The 21,399-nt window shown below is 43.9% G+C and overlaps 1 protein-coding gene across 1 annotated transcript in view; it reads right to left on the bottom strand.

The window, feature by feature from the left end:
• Nucleotides 1–818: 818 nt before the first annotated feature.
• The window catches only part of SH3BP5 (SH3-domain binding protein 5 (BTK-associated)), a 53,495-nt gene continuing 32,914 nt past the window's right edge, over nt 819–21,399 (bottom strand). Inside the window, exons 4-9 of the mRNA XM_009879591.1 lie at nt 20,164–20,328; nt 11,990–12,120; nt 8,713–8,755; nt 6,531–6,750; nt 2,972–3,232; nt 819–2,281 (exon numbers count right to left, since the gene is read on the bottom strand). Coding sequence (XP_009877893.1) covers nt 2,100–2,281; nt 2,972–3,232; nt 6,531–6,750; nt 8,713–8,755; nt 11,990–12,120; nt 20,164–20,187 — 861 coding nt within the window. The 5' untranslated portion in view covers nt 20,188–20,328 and the 3' untranslated portion in view covers nt 819–2,099. The remainder of the gene's footprint in view (nt 2,282–2,971; nt 3,233–6,530; nt 6,751–8,712; nt 8,756–11,989; nt 12,121–20,163; nt 20,329–21,399) is intronic.

The following is a 21,399-nucleotide window of genomic DNA, read 5'->3' as shown; positions in this document are numbered from 1 at the left end:
TGCTGAACATAAAATTAATTCATTGCTCAAGTACAGGGAGTTCGGGTTTCCAGTCCGAACTGGCAAGATGAGAGGAAATCTGATAGCAAGAGAGGTTAAAAAAACACCCCAAAAAAACCCCAAACACCACCAAAAAACCCACCCAGGAAAATGTTATGGGGGTTGACTGGAAAGTCTGCAAAAATAAGATACCCAACCACAAATACCTCTGCTAATTTTTCTTACTGTATGCAGCACAGACAATAGCTGAACAAAAGTTTAAGTAAAAACATTTAATACAATGTGGCACTTCTGTACTGCTTTTCATTACTTATTTAATACTGTCAGTCTCAGCTTTTCCCGAGGCGTTGGTCATATCAGACGACGGAACCACTGAGTCCAGCCTTCGGGTATTTGGAAGATGTAAATGTATAAATATTTAAAGCTATTACATCTTAACAGCTATAGTGCATTGAATCAAATTTTTATGAAAATGTTTTTTTACCTCCAATTCTGCATGGCCTTACAGCAAATTTCAGCAACATTAAGTACAGAGGCATTGGGTAACAATACCTTCCTCTTTTCTGTATAATAAGGGATTTTGGAAAACTTTAGTCAAGTTCTGGTCTCACACAGTTCAGAATAAGTGAATGGTGGATGTGGGGGTTCAGGAAGCCGGAAGGAGGTAACAGTTGTCCACGTACAGCCAAGGATTCTAATACCAGAGTGACACCAGGCTGCAATCTTCAACTGGGAGTGGATGCTTAAAGACTGAATTTGCCACAGGAGAAGGTTCGGTTCTTCGCGCTTGAGATAGACTTAGCTTGCAGACTCGAAACGTGGAAAACAAAAATGTTTACTGTAGTGTGAAGAATTTTACATTAACTTTGAGAATAGATACACAAGCTGTGGCAGGGACGAAATACAACAGGACTGCAAAAACATAGAATAGAAAATACTTTGGGCAATACTAAAATTCCCATCAAATTAACAATATAAACTGACATCTTAGATAAAATGGTGCTTTCAGAAATGCTTAGCCACCAAAACTGAAGAGTCCTAGGATTTTTACTACCACTTATTAGCATAATTACCAGAGACTACTACTGCCTAACAGCTGCTGGCAAAACATGCCTGTGCCCTTTCTAGTTTTATTGAACACTTTCTCTAGGGCATACTAAAATCCCAAGTCCCTTTTACAGTTATAAAACCCCACACAGTACAACCTATAGAGAAGCTTAAGAACACATTGTCAATCTACACTGGCAATTCCTTTTCTTCATGCATATCTCAACGGCAAATCCCTTATCATAACCATCCTGAAAACATCTATGACTCCCATTTTCGAGGGGGAAAAAAACCAACAAAACACTTAAAGTGCTGAAAAATAATACTTCACTTCTCAGTGGAGGGGAAGGACAAGGGGCCAATCAACTCTTTTTGGTCACTGGAATCACGCTCGGAGTCCAAGCCAGACTCAGGGAAGGTGGCTAGAAAGGGTCTACCACCGCTGAGCGTCACCATCCCCTTCCTGTCCATCTGTCTCTTAACACCGGTTTTTATAGGTGTGACTCATCTTTATCCTTTCTGTGAGCACCAAGGGAAGAGTGAAGGCTTTTAGACCCCACACATGCAACAGCTTTCCTGTATACAAAATATTTCTACAGTTTCAGCGTAATACAGACAAATACAGATGATTCAAGAATATGCCACTTATACTGGAGAGATCCACTGTATCTAAAGAGCATTTCGTTCTACAAAACTGAAGCCAAACTGCTCTCTGCAAATGTCTGGCTTGAATTTCAGACCCCCTACTGGCATGAATTTACACAGGGAACATTACTACTTATTGCTTCAGCCAGGCTGCTACAAAACAATTTACAAAGTCTGTGAAATATGAGCACGGCTTAAACATTTGATAACTCGTCCGGCCTACAAAGGATTTACTGAATAAAAATTTCAGCCCTCCACATCAATTAGACTTCTCAGTGCAGTTTTAAGTTCTTAGAGTAAACGCTTAAGATTTGGCATATATTATTGGCACGATGTTCTTCAAATACTTAGAAGTTCATGTATAAATATTTATACTCCCATTAATCAGGACAGGGCACAAGCAGGACTCAGCCAATCTGGGCAGCTTTTCTGCCTGCGCATATTCCCTCTTTGATTTTCATGCACTGAAGGGAGAGCTGCTTCATTCGGTTATCCAAAGGCAGCCCCTCAGTGGAGCTGCTCCTGTTGCTGCTCCTATTCTTGTTCATTCTGTCGCTTGTCTTGTTCTCAGCCCCTTCTGCCCTATCCCCTGCAAAGAAAGGATTAAACTAGATGTTAAACCCGGATTTCATTCTGCAACTTAAGCTTCAAGTGGGTACCTATGCAGTTTCCTTTGCCAAAGCACGCACACAAAAAAATAACAACACAGGAGCAAGATGCTTTTAACGAAAGCGAAGTTGGCCTTCCAAGCCGCGCTCATCTTGTGCACTGCGTCAGCAAATTACAGTGTAAGCAGCCTTAGGTTGGAGTACACAAGAGCGGTGGCAATCTTCTAGTCTGAATTTGTCAGCAAGGGCCAGCAGAGCCTGCAAGAGGTTCCTTTTGGCACGTTATTTAATTTCTTTTTTTTTCCTGGAAAGCAGGATTTTCAGCAAGACAGTAATTAAAACAAAACAAAAAAAACCCACTCAGATTTTCCTTAAAATAAACGTATCATCAGAATCCCACTGATCACTTATTTCATGATAAACCTCGAACCCCTCCACTGAGACAGAACTGGGGAACCTTCCCAGCCAGGAGGAGAAGAATAATTAAAACATTTTAGATGTCATCGTTAACCGTGGGACACAGGGCCTTCAAGAACTGCCTTCCCCAGGGAAGCAATCAGCAGGTCAGAGCCCAGCGAGCTGGCGACATGCCTAGGGGAGCTGAGAGGGTTTTCCTGCTCCCTTTATAAAGCTGAAAAACATTGGCCCTGGGCGTATCCAGCTGTGCGTACCTCTTTCAGCTTCGCACTCAGGGGAGGATGCCCCACTGCATTCGCTTCGGGGGCCAAGGACAGGAAAGATCATCCCGAACTCAGAGAGGGATACAGGGCTGGGCAGATCCAGGCTTCCAGGTCGCGTCGCAGGAGGAAACTGAGCGGGCACCTCACAGGGACTCGTAGGACCAGAGCTGAAGCTGGACACCGACTGAGTTTCCGAATCTTCTTCAGATATCAAGCTGCTGCCGTTGTCATCCTCAAACACTTCTGAAGCCACTGCAACATTCAAAGAATATTCCAGTCAGCAAACCTCCCCCCTTCCCGGGAAACAGCAGCTTCTCAGGTTTGCACCTTCTGTACATGCGTGCACTGCTAACCCAACGCCTGCCTCTTCTCGTACTCTGCCCCCTTTGCAAAGCCTTAATCCAGCATTTCACATGTGGATTGCGAAGGCCCAATTCTGCTTTGAGGAGGAGCGCACCTGCCAGCCATGCCACGCAAGACAACAGCATGGGAAACAAAAATGTAGTAGCTCTACACTAGCTACTGCTCCTCATGCCAAGGCGCTCTTGGATTTTTACTGTCCCTGCTGCCCCCTGCCCAGCTGGCCATGTTCACTTGTGGTCTTTCGTACATAACTAGTACCCTGTGCCCACCTCAGCCAGCACCATCCTGATCCCAGCACAGACTGCTGGTTTTTTAAGGCAGTATTTAGAAAGACGTAGCTCCAGGGGCAGATTGCTTCCACCTTATCTTCCCACTTCTGCAGTTAAAATCCGGCATGAACTCCCAAGATCTCTTTTGGGATGAGGATCACCAAGCAATGCCAATTTTAAAAAAGCCCCACCCGCATGTATCATTTTCCCCACTCATGTTTGCTCAGATCTGAGTTCTAATTAAAGCAAATCAACTCCAAACTGTCTGGCTAGACTAAGTTGCGGGCTCTTTGTTAGCAACAGGAGGAGGAATCCATTAAAGAAGGTTCCATTTTGTGCAACATAGGCATGTAGATTTTGCTAAAACTCAATATTTTTCAATCTTGGCTCATTGCAGGAAGGGAATCTATGAACCAAAGGCTTCTGCACACAAGTAGCCCCATTGGAATCAGAAGGTCTTTTTACATGCATCAGCCTCTACACAACAAAAGCGTGTGCTGGAATCACACCAGTCTGAAGAAGACCCACGAACAGCAAGACATTTAGAGTGACCCGAGGTTATCTTCAAATACACCTCCTTTCCATTCCTGCCATTGTTAGAGAGGCTCAGAACCACCTTGAAAGAGCAGCAGGAGCAAAGCAGCAGCATTAACAAAATGGCTCAAAGGAGATGTTTCAAAGTAGTTGTTCTGTGACCCCGGCAGCCTGGGGCTCATGTGCACCACGTGGACATGAAGGGCACCCACAGAGGCAGCTACCATCACGGTGCTGCTGTATTTGCAGATTGCAGACCCATACTTACACATTGCAGAATTGACCTAAAAGGCCTCAAACATAAAAAGGGTAACAGCATTATCCACCCTCCTTAGCCCACTCCAGGGCACTCTATGCTCAGAGGCAGTTTGTTGTGGTTTGGATTTTGTTGTTTTGTTTTTAAGGATGTGAAATCCAAGACTGCAGAGTGGCCTTTCTTCCCACTTGCTGTGTTTTATCAATATACAGTGATCAATACAGATAACTTTGCAGGGAGTGAAAGCAAAAAAAAAAGGTTAGGAAAAAAAGATTGTTGCCATTATAGGAGTCCTCTGCTTGGCAAGAAGCACTGACACCAGCCAGCCTACAGCAAGCACAACTGAAACTGTAGCTTACTTAACACCATCTAAACTTACCGTAACACAGGGCCAAGAGACTCTTGCTGATGATGAGGTGTTTTATTCAACTCCAGCAGACAGAAATCAAGATATAAAAGGGCCTTGGTGCCCCCCTGCCCCCCCACCCCCCCATGTTACAATGCACAAGAACTTAACCTGTGGAGGCTATTTTGGTTATTATGCCTGGCAGGCTGCTCGTCCTGCCGTCGTAAGCCAGTTCTGCGCTGGCACTAGATGCAACCCGGAGTCCTTCCACTTGTGTCAGACTGTGCAATTCAAAGAGAGGGATGAGCTGGTGCTGCAGCCTCAGCAGCGGCCAGGAGGACCAGCAACTGGCTGCTCTGAATTAACTTCCCTGGCTCTGTCTGCCCCTACATACCGGGCCCCTGAACTCCTTCAGCACAAGAAAACCCTCCAACTCAGTTATACCTAAGGCTCTTGGGGAGGCCTTCTGCCCAAGGAGAGGGGACTTGTGGGTATCCAAAGAGGCAATCCCTGCCTAATTCAGAAAGGCTCAACCTTCAGACTTCAGGGTGGCAGAAGATATGCAGCCATACCGAAATCCCATTGCATCGGATGGCCCAGACACCACACTCGCTTGCTGTGGCAACTCGGGTCCCAGCTGCACTGTACCGAGTGAGAGAGCTCCAGCACATCACGTGAAAACTCGTGCCACTGCAGAGGATGGAGGCCAGCCCAGGGTTGCCTCCCTGCTCCCCCGGCACAGATCTACAAGGCCTCGGCGTTGGTACGCACCAGCAGCTACAAGGGAACTGCACCTTCAGCGTTCAGACACCGGAGTAGTGTAATTATGAACTCCTGCAACCCTGACCTAGACTTTTCCCTGCAGAAATGGAGCTGAAACACAAATTAAACTGGGATTTGTGGGACTGGGCAGCAAAAAAATACTTTCTGCATCAAGAAAGGAAGGAAGAGGAAGGAGGAAAAAGTAGGCCATATGCAATGTCCATCCATCCACTATCTATCCCAGACATAGAACAAAAGCAAACTCACAATACAACAGACCACTCCAGTCTGCAACTGAAGGTCCCCACGTGCCACCAAAAAGCAGAGGTTACCTAGGCTTAGAGCTTGCTTGGTGGTTGCTGCTGTCACCCAAGAGAAACATCTCTCGCACAGAGCCTCTCAGTACACTGCATTAGCATCTTGCTGCTTCTTAGCTTCCCTTGTTCACAGCACACATGCTCTGCTGAAATCACATATTGACAAAAGATCCGGCAGTGCAAAGGAGCTTATCCTTACACCCCTCTGTGAGAGCATCACGCCTTTCTGTAATATTGTAGCTGCAACTTTAGTCCCTCTGCCACAGGCCCAGCCCTGCATGACAAGCACTTGATCCAAAAGCTCTGTTTCCAAACAGCTCCGCCACCTCAGCAACCTGGCTGAATGATCTGCAACAGCCTGCGCTCACCCCAGGCAAGTCACCGACAGCAGCACCACTGGCTTAAAAATTAGAAGCGTGCTTTGAAGTGCATTAATTTTGTTCCTTCCATACAGCACTGTACAAAAAACAACAGTGATGCTAAGGGAACAGCTGATGCACTTCAACTCATATCCCTTCCCGTTGAAAATTGGCTATTAAAGAATACAATCAACTCCTGTAATAATGAGAAGTGTTAACAAGTTAGCCACAGTCCCACACAGCCAGCAAATTTTAAATTGCAGAATACGCAGAGCAACCTTCATCTCAGCATTTCTTATGATGCCCGTGGGATACTCCCAGGCACGGGAGCACTTCGTACTCACTGGAGATGGTGTCCGACTCAGGTTTACTTGCTGACAGGTCTTCCACAGAGGTATTGCTCCCTTCAGCACCCACGCCACATCCTCGGGGCCCCATGGCAGTGGACCGTCTCCTCTCGTGAATTTCATCTGAGATCATCTCCAGGTTTTTCAAGGCAGTCTTATACTCTCCCTTTGCCAGGGCCAGTTTTGCCTGCAGGTCATCCACTGTTTTCTTCAGTTGCTAACAAGGAAGACAGGCATTAGGTGGGCTTTCATTATGAACAACACACAGTGTGCACTTCTCCGTTACGTATCCACATGACGTGGCTCTGCACAGGCAAGCTAGCATAAACCAGGGATGGTATGTCAGTGATGGGAGAGTTTGTGATTCAAGAGCACCTCAGCGCAAGCAGTGGCACTTATGAAGGAGACAGCAGCAAGGCAAACCACAGGAGCCAGGGGCTGGAACTGCCTCTGGAGTGTGGTACTGGCCCCTGAGTAAGTATAGAACACAGGTCCCCCCATTAACATGCAGGATCTCTCATTAACATGAATGCAGCTCTCAACAGTATGTTGCTGTTTATCCCACAACCAACCCCTAAGGGTTTGCTGTCAGCCCCTGCCTGCAGGGCACACCATGGCTGTGGGTTGTCTCTAAAGGGGATAAGCCTCACTCTCCTCTGACCACCAAAGCCATCACTTCTTGGTCACTAAAACCTGCAGACCAGAAAGTAGCAACCCCCAAACCCTGCCAGCTATAATACAGTACTTTCCGTGTCCCCAGGCCCAAACCCCACTCTACAGCAAGGGCAAGCATGGCACACCCTGTCTCCCAAAGGCAAAACACTGCTTGTGTATCTGTAGCTGTCTCAAGTTTGTTTTATATTGTACATTAAAAGCAATCTGTGCTATATTTTGTATTATATTTTACACAATAACCCTGCTTATTGTGTAAAGTATAAAATAAAGTATAAAATAACTAAAGGGTCCTCAGGAGCTGTCATGGAGAAGCAACAGGCCCCCAAACAACGTGCCTTTGCCCATGGAGAAAAGGGGATTTCTCAAAAGATGCCTCTAGCCAGAAGGCTAGCACCCAGCCTCGGACGGGCGAGGGCTCAGCTCCATGCAGCTGCAGCTGCTGACCAAGGCTACACACAGCAGGCAAGACAGAGGAACAGAGGGCAGCACAGGCCTAGATCCTGGCAAGGAAAAGATGTGTGCCAGAGTCTCTGAGGCTTCCAAAGTGCTGTTACATCTCAGGCAGCCCAGGGAAGGGCTCACAAAAAAGGCATATCCCAGGCAAGGAATGAGAATCTTCTTCTAGCTAGGCTCCTGCTGACCTACCACTCCACTGGAGCCTGTGGCCAACAGTGCAAGGCAACGTGCTCCACTTAGACCCTGTGCACATCCCACACACCTACAGCACCAGCTACCACCCAACAGTGAGTAGCCAGGCTCCCAGTTTTCAGGGGCCATGTGCAGCAAAAGTCACTCAAATAGAAAGAGAGCAATCCTTGCATCTGAATTTTTAGTGCGACTTTACTCTCCCACCCCTGGCAGCTCCAAGACTAAAGGCTGTAATAGCAGGGATTACCATCCCATGCATATCCCAGGGCCTCTGTGCCCTGCAAGGCACGGGCTGTGCCCAAGCACTAGCTAGACATCATTGCACCACACAGAGTGCAGTGTGGAGATGCCAAAAAAAAAAAAAAAAAGCCTTGGCAGCCTATCCAGCCAAACCCAAAATCCCACTTCTGCCAAACCCAAAATCAGAAATTTACATCCATGTGATGTTTGAGTACTACAAGCAAGTTACTTGTTCTGTTAATTGACCCGACCAGTGAAAGGAGCACTCCAAGCACAGTTAAACAGTCTGATGCATAAAACATAGGAAAAAAAGAAGAAAAACAAGCCCAAACAAATCCCAGACAGGGACTTCAAACTACAAGAAGTAAAGATAGTGAAACAGCATTTGTTCAGTTCTGGCAGTAAGCAGCGGTGTTCAAATTTATTTCACACACGGAAACAAAGCCTCTCTTAGTCTTTTACCTCTAAAACGTGCTTAGCAAAATTGCTCAAGAGGCTTTGAAGTGAATTGGATTTGTAAAGAAACACAACACAGTTGTTGGAGCACTTTAGATGTAATTTCAGAATTTATCATAAGCAGTAAAGAGTTTCAGATGGATCTGAATTACATACGTACCTCTAGTTGGACATAGTACTTTGCCTTGAGTTCAAAATAAGGTCTGTGGAAAAAAAAAAGAACAATTGTTTACAATCACTGGGACTGAATGCAGAGCACTGGAGTGGGAGTTGCTCTCTCCATAGCGTTAACATCGCTATTTTGTGTTTCACTGTAATCCCGAGAGACTACTATCTAGATGGTAGAACACCTACATGTGCTCTCGATGTCTCCCCCCCACCCCTATATCTATTTCTCATGGGTCTTTTGATCTAAATACAAATTGCAAAATTCCAGGTTTCGGACTTGACAGAGTCATTCCTTCAGACGTAGATTCTGCAAGATACTTAAACACGATGTCCAGCTTCAGGCGTAGGCATCCTCTGGTATCCATCTAATTTTTGAGCCCACAGAACACGTAAATTCCCCACAGAAGGTAAAACTTAGACTTCCCAATGTTTAGATATGGGGGTGGAGGGGCAGTTCTTAGTTTCTTTCAGTGAAGGAGAGGGGATGAAGGGAGGTCAGAGCACCACATGTAAGGGCACAGCACTTCCCACCAATGGCCCAACCAGGCACTTCCCTCCCACTACACGGCTCTCTGACAGTTTGCTTGGCCGCAGACGACAGCATCACACCCAGTCTACTCCCCATTATAGACAACAGAACTTGCTTATGAACTTGCAGGAGGCCAGGAACACAGGAGGTGCAGCACAAAGCCTAGAAACCACATTCCAGCTTCAAAGTTTTGAAGCCCACAAGCCAATATCATCTGATATAATAGCGGGCAGCAAAAAAAGCCCCGATTTGAGCAGGCATGTTTACAGGTAACAGACAAGAAAGATGCCATCAAAGCCAGGAAAAGGACACCAACAGCCTGACATGTAGGAGCTCTAACGTAAGCACTCTTCCTCACTCATTGTTGACACAGAGCCGGGCGTGTAATGCCAGCAGAGAGCAATGCACTGGCAGTGTAGGGACTCGTGTCTCCTCGGGTCACTTCTTCTCTAACATCCACGACCCTGTAACTGTTGAAACCTGGTCCATGACACAGCAGGGCTGGTGAATCGTTCACTGATGCAATCAGTGTCCTACATCATCAGTTGTCTAAGTCCATGACATTGCATAGTCAAGCCAAGTGCTTTTTAAGTAGATGACAGGAAAAGTGAAAGACACTTTGCCCAAGTCACCAGAGCAGAAAGTGACTTCCAAAAACCAGCTAAGACAGGCAAGTTCGTTATCCGACAGCTCAGAGGCAGTGAGCCAAAAGATCTGGCAACTGGTAAGAACATGCAGCCATATGCACATTCATAGCTTACAAACAAGTAAGCACCCAGAAACAAAATTAAAAGCAAAACCAAACCAAACCAATTCAATAATCATCCACTCATCAACTTTACATGGCAAATCACCTAAATGACTTTCCTCCAGGCTGTCCCACTCTTACTTTCAAATAGTAACACTTTAAGCATCTTAATCCAGACTGTAGTGAGGAGCAAATGCAAATAATTTTTTGCATGGGAAAGAGCAACTCTTCAGCATGTTTACCCATGCATTTATGGAGAAAGAAGATGGACAACATGGGCCTGAAAGGCCCAGGCATTATAGCCAACCCTCCTGCACAACCCAGGGAGAAAGGCAGAGTGGTTTGCTGGTATTAAATCCTTCCTGAAAAACAGCCAGCTACACCCTACAATACAAGCAGCCGCAAATTCAGCAGCCCCATTTCCCAGTACGTAGCTACTTGACAGCACTGATGTTTTCGGCTCAGTTTCAATTTTCCTTTATGCAAAAATTGCAACGTTGAGAGACAACTGACCTTTCCAACATCCCTATGTAGCATGACTTCAAATACACCCAAGAGAAGCCTGTTTGTGCCATCAGGTATCTTCTACTTCAACACTAGGTTAGAACTGGTGTTTCTGTACACCCCTTAATAAAGGATCTCCAAAACACCCTACCTAGGTGGTTTATGCTCCAGTCAGCCCTGCTGTGAGACAAAGGAATGTGTTGGGATCCTTACGCACAAGTGAAAACCAGCTTGTCCAAAGGAGGATGACAGAAGACAACATCCCCATGAGGGTAGTTTCAGCGAGGAAATGAAGACTCATAAGGCAAATCACACAAGAGGCAGCTGGGGCATCAGGCTCAGTACCATCACGGCTATAAAAAGGTATGTAGGACCCTACTGACAACTTATTGGGGTCTTTATTTTAAATCTTATTGTAAGGAAGGAACTCCCAGAATCCAAACCACTTCTCAGATATTGCTCTTATCCAGAGGAATCTGTCATTTAGTGATCTGATGATGTTTTTCACAGTCCCTGTGCAGTGCTAGACGAACAGCATGCAGCTCATTCTACCAAGCCACACTGCTACACTGTTTCAGCAAACATGCTTGAAAACTTCCTTGAGAAGTGCTAATCCTTTCTTGAATTGAGCAAACAAATCTATCAAAATAGATTTTTTAGTTGACCAATTTCACCAAAAAGTCATTTTTAGATGGAAGGATTAAAAGCTAACTACAGCAAGCAGATTGTTTAGACAAGCTACAGCCTGGAAATATAAAGAGAACGACTGTGAAATATAAAGAGGATTAAGAATTGGTTGTAAACAAGGCCAAAATTTTAAACAGGTTCTGAGCAAAAAGCTGTTTCATTTCTCCGCAACAGAGCAAAACTGCACATCAAATGCAGACACGTTTATTAATGACGCTTGCTGTTTAGCTATGCTCTCTGAAGTGTGTTTTCTTCCCCAAGAACAGCTCTCGCATGGCTTTGCTACGGCAGCATTAGGAAGTAAACATGCCTGATGTACAGCACGCTACACTGATGCAGTCTTGCACCTTTCAGGTTTCCGTTACTTGCTTTGTTGCTCTCCTAACTAAAAATAAGAACTAAACAGTAAACAATCCTAAGCTGCAAAATATCTATGCACAGAGCGCTGCAGCTCTGTCGGCAGCATCTATGAGAAACAGGCTCATGGGATTCACAAGTCACATGTCACCAAAGGGTTTGATGCACTAGAACAAGAAAAGGAATATGCCCAGAAAAGGTTTCTTATCCTGCTCAGTTCACCAGTCTATCAAGTCAGGTGCTTCAAAAGACACTTAAAAGGACAACAAACGCAAGGACAAATACCAGTGCCAAATGTGCTGTGAGGCTGTTGCATGCAGACAGGACCCCAAAGGGAGAGGGACAAAAGGCAACACTCTGTCACGAGTCTGAAAAACCCCACAGAACGGGTATTTCCCCCAAACAGATTTCACCACTAAACTCATCTCCAAACGTAAAGCATACTTTGATTTATTGATGGCTCTTTTCAGCTTCTTCTCCAGTTGTTTCATCCTTCCCATGGCGGCATTGTATTTGGCTGCAGTCTCCTTGTGAACCAACTCACTTCTCGTTTTGGTCTGTTCCGCCTCCATGACCTTCAAGAGGGGAAAAAAAACAGGTTGAGTAGCAAGATGCAATGATCCATTTCCTAGCATTTTAATTAACAGCATCAGCCTAATCTCTCCAATCAGCTCATGTCAGGAAAGTGAGGGTATAGAAAAAATTACTTTCAATGAACCTACTTAAAAGGCTTTCCTGAAAGGAGCAGCAATATGTGAGATTTGCAAATGCTGTGTTAATTATGACAGAGGTGTTGCAGCTTCTTGCCTAATAGGTCTTACCAGAAGTTCTAGAAAGGCCTCAGATTTGGGGATCACCCATTTTTTAACCCAGTCAGATATTCAGGAGCGGAGCAGTGTTAGCAGAAGTCACCCAGTTATATTTAAGAGCATTGTTTCTGTTCCCTCCTGCTTCTCTCACAGCAGCCTGCCTTTCCCAGCAGGCTGCTCAGGCCCCCAGCTGCAATCCCACCAGTCTGGAAAGGGCTGAAAACCAACCGGAGCGGTGGGAGGACTGAAACACAGTCCAGCCCAAATCACCAGTCACCAGAAAACAGCACGTCCAATGACTGCCCATTTGCAGAAGTCCAGGAAGACGGCTTTTCTCTTAAGACACCTGACCAGCCTCAAATCACATTTTTCAACATCAAAAATGTACAGAGGTTCGAGCCCTGAGCTGACATCTCTATCACGCAGATGAGGGAAGCTGTGCTGAGGACCAGCCACTCTCTGGGCAAGAAGATGCTTAACGTGCAGCAGTCCCAGGCCCATCACGACAGCCACTCTCCACAGCAAGCCAGGGCCTGCTGCAGCCCCGCACACAAGCTAGCAAATTCTTCAAGCAATCGTTTTTTCACAGCTTTATAAACAAACGCTCACTGCCCTGGCATTTTGCAGCAATTAGGAGTCTACAAAAGCAACAGGAAAAGTAAATGTTCCTCCTTCCATTAGCTGCTCTGCTGGTATCCTATAGTCATGCTTTGCCAGTAATTCTGTCTGGGGTACTTTTACTGTGCAAATTTGAGATGTCAGAGGTGTAAGTCAGAAAATTTGTTTTCTTTAATGCACTAGCGCTCAAGATCCAGACAGGGAGGTAAACGATATGTTTAAAGTAAGAAAAGTGGTGGCACCTCTCCATTGGTCTGGCAATGAGGTGAAAGCAAGCAGTTTTCAGGCTCCTCTCGCAGCCATGAACATATCCATACAAAAAATGGCAGGACTTGATTTTCTCCAGTACTGGATTTTGAAATGTCTCAGCTGTGAAACCAACTACTCCACAACTTCAAGCAAACTTACTCCAACTAGCTCCCACCATCAGAACGAGCATCTGAGCTCTCAGATCCAGAGAGGGATCTGTCCAGAGAGAGGATATTCACGGTACCTTGATTTTAAATAACCTCACCCACAAAGCTCTCATTTCTTGAAAGCTCCCTAGCCCTCCAGCTGAACTGAACAGGGAAAAAAAGCACAGTCAACTTTGACTTGCTTGGAGTGCTGCTCCTCTCAGGAAAACTGTCATGTTGTCCTTTCTGATGCCTAAATGAAAGCATGAAACTGCTACACCCCAAAGCTGAGCTGCATCAGCATCAACTAGAAGCTCTTGCTGCCACAAATGGGGGCCATGTTTTGTTCATCTGCACACACCAATTATTATTAAACAAAGAAGTTGCTACAGAACTTTAAACTATGAGAAAGAAAGGTTTCCAAAGGCTCTTCTGATTAGATAAAAAATAATATACTCAACTCCAATACCCTTCACCTATTTTATATACAAATAGGTGACCTTTTGAAGAAAGGTCAAAAAAAAAAATATGTCAGATTGATAACAGGCTCTCTCCTGCATCCTGAAAAACAAGCTGCAGCCTCTTATCTTGAACAACTGTTGGAAAGCTAGGTTGATGCAATGACTTTCCCTAGTGACGTTTGTCAGACAAAGCTGATTTTAGCGTGGAAGCGGCTTAAATTAAAATGCAGTCTCCAAAGACTGCACAGAAGCTGGTTCGCCAGCTTTGTAGTGTGGCAAGGAAACTGCAATTTAAAAATGCTGGAAGCTACAAAATAATGGGAGCGTCTGGAATTTGCCAATGCTCAATTAAATGCCAATCCCTCGCGTCCATTCTTGGGGCAAAATTAGCATCAACTTTGATATCTGGGATGAACCACATGATAAATACTACAAGCATCAGGGTCATCAAGCAGGTTAGCTGTCCAGTACCATGTTGATTTTGCACATCGTTCATATCAAATATCACAGAAATGCTGAACCCTGCAGAACTAGGATTTCAGGATGACAGATCATAAATCCTCAAAATACCTGACAAAATATGGAATTTTCTGCCAGCCATATATATCCACGTTCATTACCCTTTCTGGAAAGAAAAAAAAAGGATGTATACTTCATCCTTTTGAGAAATCAGTGATGTAAGGAAAACCATCTCCCCGCACTCCCTTGTTTTCCTATGGGCATTCTGTCTGGGCTCACATTACCCACATAAGTCTGTGGAGAGGCAGAGGACAGTTTGTCCTCTTCCCCCAGGGACAGTGGCTCAAGGTGCACGCCTGAGGCTGAGAACAATACCTGGCAGACTGTGCAGTATCTCTGTGGAAAACCATGTATTTAATATTTTGTTCAGACAAGAAGAAACAAAAATATCATCCACCCCTCCACAAAAGCCAAATGGCCTTCAAATAGAGAAGCTGTCCATTAGGGCAGGTAGACAGACTGCAAACCATGCTGCCACCTCTGCATCTGAGAGGATCAGTGTAAGATCAGCTAGGGAAATCCCTCACCTCTTAAAAAGGTCTTAGAAGAAGATTGATAAGACTTGTGTGGGAAAGAAGTACTTTTTAGTCAGACCTAATAATATGGTTGGGGAAAAAGTAGTCTTACATGGACTTGAAAACAAGCTTTTGGTCACAGTTACCAAATAAGCCGTTTTGTCTAATAAGAGTCACTGTGCTTCTACCACCAGCCTTGCCTTGTTGATGCTCCTAAGCCATCACAGATGCAACAACATCGCATAGAAAAAGGCAGAGATAAAAGTGAAGATGACAACTCTTCAAATCACGACTGCAAGACAGACCTCTCCTCCTAACATCGTACCTGCCATTCATACCCTTGGGGTGAGCAGAGGACTCACTCTTACACAAAAACATCCAGAGTGGGTGAACTTCTAGGATGCTTACACATTCACTGGATATTTCTGTAGCCCACACCTGTCCTTAATTACTAGATCACCTCTTCTAGGCAGAACTCATTCTCCCAGGTAGCACAGGCTATGAGATATAACTATTGGAAAACAAAACAAACAAAATAATCCAACACAGGTATCAATCAATCCCTCTTCTGTCCTTCCTCACCCTCTATTTCCAACCCAGACGTCTGGGAAAGGAAGGCCCGTGTAGAGCATACATTTTTAGTGAATCAATCTGTACAAGTAGCTTTGTTTCCCCCAAAAGATTTGCATAATCTAAAGTCAAAGATGGACTCCAGGCAAAATTTCATTAATAACAACAGATGCAAAAGAAAAATTTATCAGTGAAATTAAGCAAAGCTGACCATCTAAGCCAGAGAATTACTCTAGACAACTGTTTCTGTCTCAAAAAAAAAAATAAAAAAAATTGATGGTTCTTCTAGGGGAAGAATTAGAAATAAAAGAGGTAAGGGACCATGCAAGATCAGTAAACCAGAATGACAGAATCAACAATACAAGGGATCGCATTTAACCCCTGCATTTCCAGGGTGAAGTGACAGAGAGGTTAGGGCAGGGAAGAATGCGCATATTTTTGTTGTTTCCTTCATAGTCTTTTCTTTTCTCCCCTTTTTCTCCAGGTATTTTTGTCTGCAGGAAGCATCTCTTCTCTCTACATCACAAAAGTACCCACTCATTTTACACTGACAGATGGTACTTCATGGTGTAATATCAAAGGGAACTTCACAAGCCAAATTAAACCAAGAGGGAGCATGCCTCCTCCTTCTTCACCCTCCCCTCATCCCTTCCTTTTTCAAATGTCTCATGATCAAGAGCCAAAACATTTCTTCTCCCTGCCAGAATTTATGAACTGAACATATCTCACGAAAGACTGTAAAAGCAGAACCTGTTTAAGATTGCAGATTGCATCAGCAATTAGAAATTAGCAATTTCTCTTGAAATTCATGAAGGATCTTCCTTTCTGCTCCAGCTTGTCTCAAACTTGAGGTAACACATCTGTCAGCACTTTCTTTTTGTACACATCTATGAATGATTTTCAACAGCAGTATAAATGTGAAGATCTCTCTCATTCATTGCTCCAAAATCCTCCATCTTTTGGCCCTTTTATAACCCTGCTCTCTGCACCCCAAACCGCAGCATTATGATTCAAGGTACTTGCAGATAGGCAACACGCTTCCACTTCTCAAAAACATTTTCTGCAAGTTTTAAACACAAACTGCAGTTACCAAAAACCTGATAAACCAATGGATAACAGTGAACAGTACTTTTTTTCTCCAGGGATCTTGAGAGCTCATCAAACCTGTCTATATGCAAGCTAGGTGACTACATTTCCGTTATAATCAACAGAGAATTTGTCTTACAATGAACTTGCCCCTCTGGTCCCATGAATTGTTCTCCAGACATCATCAACTTATTGATCAGACTTCCTTTGACCATAATGGAAATTTAGGCAAGTAACTGGGATGTACCAAGTAATGTTCTAGACACTTGAAACGGATGAGCTAAATCCCAGCCTAGGTGTCATTACACTTACCTCAGATCTGTGGAGAAACGGACATCTAGAAAAAAACCCACAGGAATTTACCCAAAACCACACATCAAGTTAAGAGTAGAAGCAGGTAAAGCATCTGCATGATTTGCAGGATCACATCACAGTCCTGTGCTTCACTGTGGTCAACACACAGCTCAAGCACAGACATTTACAGGGATTAGTTGCATCTTCACAGGCAGGCAAGCATCCAGCTCCTATTTAGACACCCAGCTTCCTTTGGAAATGTAGCTCAAACTGCAAGGTGGAAAAATTGCTGAGTGACAGCCGGTACTCCCTGTACTTATTCATGCTGGTCCTGTCTACTCCATGAATAAAAATATCTTCCACATGTTATGCTTCCAGCCTAACCAAAATTTCAGTAACTCTCCCATTTCTCATTGGTTTAATTACATGATTTTCTGTATCAGCAGCTACAAAAGCCTTGTTTACAGTAACCTGTTAGACTGTCACATTAAAAATAGCGTTAATAGCTTTTCAGTCTATGAAGAAATCAAAAAGCAATTACAACATGAAACCCTTATCTCCATGTCCTCCCAGTGAGGGTCTGCAAACAGCATTTTCTGTTCGGTACTCTGGAACCCAAGTCTTTGTCTACATCCATTGGGTCACATGCAAAAATAGCCTGGCAGTATTTCCATACATGACTGTACACAAAAAAAAAAAAGAATCTCATTTGTCCTCTTGTCTACCCTTTTCCTTTATGCCCTCTCTTTGCGGCTAGAGGGCTCAGGTTTTGTACCAAATTTCAGATTAATTCAGTACAGCCTGCTACCTCTGCCTAAGAATAGCAAATAAAAACACTTTACTCTGGCCTGACATTTCTATCAATAGAGAAACAAATTAATTAGTAGCCCACTTCTAACATTTGGCACAGAAGTGCTTCTCTGCACTTGATTCATTGCTGTACAAGGCCCAGTGCAAGATTATTCTCTGCCCAGTACAACTGTCATTTATAAATACATGCAAAAAAGCTAGCAAATACAAACAACTAGAGTGCAAAAACTTTCTCCAAGAGTGATTTTATATGTGGACGTGGAGGAATTCTATTTCTTAATCCTCAGCAACAATTTTTTCCATTAGTAATTTCTAATGTAATTACTAGTTAACGATCTCAGTTAAGAGCAACGCTGTGGCAGTCAAGGAGAACTTTTATTCTAATTGATCTCATCCTCCAACCTGTTTTCAATTCATAGCTTGGTAAGAAATGATGATGTTTTCTGCTCCTTGAGACCCCAGTTTCTCTGTTTACCTCACTGAACGCTCAGCACTTCACTAATTGCATGCACTGAAGCCAAGAAAGTATTTATGCTGCTCCTAAAGACACTATAAAGCTCAGTCAAGCACTCCAAACAAATGCTGCGTCTGTTCAGTCAGGACTTCCAATAGCATTTTCACCCCTCTTGGCTCTTGCCCTAGCCTTCAGACCTCCAGTATGGTCAATGAAAATCATGAGACAAACTTCCATGTAACTCTTTAAAAATCTGCTGTACCCTGGAAAGGTGCAGATAGGTGCTTTCTGGGAATTGAGCTTACCCAGACTATTTTAAGCACCAGGAAGAGCTGGGTAACACGCTTTCCATTCAAGGAGCCATCCACTGCTCTATACAATCCAGTCTGTGCCGACGAGATTTTATAACTGCAGTAAATAAATTAAAGTTCCTATTTACTGTTCAGCTGTAACCATCAGAGACATTATGATTTGAATCAGTCCTCTGACAAGCAGATTCTGCATTCAGTGATGATACGTATCAACACTACCAGCATGACTCCACCAAATCCTGTCAGCAGCCATCTTCTGCTCTAAATCACTGGGTTTGCCCATCTCAGGTGTAGTCCTCTCGCAGACTGTCAGGGAAGGATTAAGGGTTGTAGAAGGACACAGGCATGCCCTTGAAATATCCAAGGAAAAGAGGAATTCATTTGAACTCTCAAAATTGCTAGCATTTCTTTCCTCACCCACCCCACCACAAATTTTTCTTACACCAGCTAGAGAGGCAGCTGATACACGGTTGGCTGTCACTCTCCGCCAGATCTCAGCAGTTTAGCAGTCAGGAGGTCTAAGCAACTCCTTAGATGCTTCCTGTTTTCTCATCTATCTATTCCGGTAATTAAAAATTGTGTATGCATTTCTGGACTTTGCTCATATTGAACAGGGATAACAACTAGGCAAAATGACAGCTGCTGGTGTCCTGGCGTATGTGCACTGCAAAGGTGGGGCTCTCTTCAGAAACACAGAGGTTACCAGATCTGCAAATACCTAATAATAATATGGACAATGAGAGCCTGGAGTTTGTTTTCTCTTTGTTAATATACACCAGGTTTTCCATGTCTCCCCTACACACAGCCAACACCCTTTTTGTTCCCGGTTTCTTCATCAGGCAGCTGGTTTTTACAATTCACTCCGAAATAAGAGGCTTTCTTATAACTGAGAAACTCCTGCAACAGAACAGAGCTCCTGCATTGAGGACTGCAAGACAATACAAACATTGTATGGCAAGCTAGCATATTTGGAATAGCAAATTCAGCTTCACTGGCATATTAAGGGAACTCTGACAGAACAAAGGTTTTTAACTTCGATTTTTGGTTCTTTCATGTTAAAAAAAAACAAAACAATTCTCTGTTCCCCCCCCCCCCCCAACAGACAGGAAAAGAGAGATGCAGCAAATGACAAGAAAATTCTTCTTGACAGCTGCTAAAACGAATACCACCTTTCATTGTTAGACAGTGCATATCTTCTGTAGATTTAAAAAGACTTTACAAAGGAAGTAAAACCTTGTTTAAATTTGAAAGTTAATTCAGGATAGAGCAGTATGCAAGCTTAAAATGCAACACACATTTCTACATTCAAACACACGTTTCCAAAGTAAAGTGCCTTGTTCAACTTACTCCATACTAAGAACAGGTTATACTAACAGTGGAACATGTTCCTGTTTTCCCAGAGTAAGAGCTTCCATAACAGGTGTATTGAGGAATAGCCATTCCTATGCAATTATTCTGGCATAACTCCAAATACATATACGCCTTAAGACACTGTTTACCCCTATTATATAGAAGGTTGTTGTTTTTTTTTTTTTTCTTTAGAGAGCTACTCCACTAGCTACTAGCACAGCCAGATGGAAAACTATAGCTGTCCCAGTAGCTGCCCAAGACCCAAATCATTTAACCTCAGACTTGATAATTTGCTGTAGCTTCATTTCCTACATGTCAAGTATCTGGACCGATACAAAAATTTGTTTTTTCAGAAACTAAGGCTCATGCACCGCAGGAGAACACAAAATATGTAAAAGACAGATGCTGGGGCAAAGTTTGTATTACCCTCTGAGTAGCGTGGTTGAGCATCTCTTGCCAGGCAGAGTCAAACTGACGTTTGTCATCTTCCAGTAGCCTCTGCTCAGCAAGCGAAATGGTCTCTTTTGCAGCACGCAGCACTTCAGTGGCCCTCTGAAAATCCTGAGTTGCCCTCTGAGCTTCGAGCTGTGCCTAAAAAAAAAAGAGAAGCTGGGATCAGAGACAAAGGAACCCTCACAGCCACATTTAGAAGATCTACCACATTAATCCCAGGACTTTAAAAACACCACGCCAGCGTTACTGTTTCCCAACCTTTTACTTGTAAGTGACACATATTTCCTCACTGGAGTAAATACTGCTAAGCAGTTCCCACCCAAACAGGTAATTTGCAAAGAACTGTCTCATGGTGTTCCTAGTCAAAAAACGCACAGCTGATGGCCTACAAATAAGCACCTGGCTGAGAGATAAATACTTTATGATTGAGGTTCAATCACTATGAAACAAAACAAAAGAAAACACAGTAACAAACTTGTAGCATGTCAAGAATACATTGAGAATGGCACTCCCTGAGTTTACCCAGGGTAGATTTTTATCTGGTGCACCATTAATCACACTGAGGAAATGTTTTGGAAGTAATACATTGCTATAAAGCATAAGCAAGTTTTCTGAGAAGGTGGCTGCTAATTCTTTGGATGTTCTTCTTGTTTGCTATCGCTGGGACACAACTGGTGCAGCAAGTCCCCAGTACACAGGCACAAAGGTAACCAAGCGAATTTGCAATGCATGTAAAACACAGATAAAGGCCTTGTTATGTCCTTTGGAAACTGCTGCTGCTTTTCAGCAAAATAACATTTGAGCTTGAAGGAAGCACTTTCAAGTGTCTGCATGGAAGCAGGGGACAACTACATGGTTCTTGCTGTGAGAGCAAAGACTACTCCAAAACAATGTAAGACCTTCCCAGCAAATCAAGCACGGCTTAGAAGCCATTTAATCAATAAGCTCTCTTTTATTCTGGACCAAAAAGAATTCTCCAAGACACCGCATTTACAGACCACCTTCATCTCTTCTGAAGGTTTTAACAAGGCTCTCATGATATCCAAATCCCACTCTGAAGAGTCCTCAAGTAAAATGCTCACATGGCATCTTGCAGGCTTGGTGCCACCTCCATTTTTCACAGCTGAGTGTCAGCCCTCCAGGGTCCCTAACACAGCAGCAAACCCTTGTCTAGTCAGCCCCAAAAGGGAGAGCAGCCAATAAAGCAGA

This window comes from Charadrius vociferus, unplaced genomic scaffold (assembly GCF_000708025.1).
Source record: "Charadrius vociferus isolate BGI_N301 unplaced genomic scaffold, ASM70802v2 scaffold722, whole genome shotgun sequence".
NCBI classification, from domain to species: Eukaryota; Metazoa; Chordata; class Aves; order Charadriiformes; family Charadriidae; genus Charadrius; species Charadrius vociferus.
The sequence above is the reverse complement of the archived record's forward strand: the minus strand, read 5'-3'. Positions and strand labels throughout refer to the sequence as shown.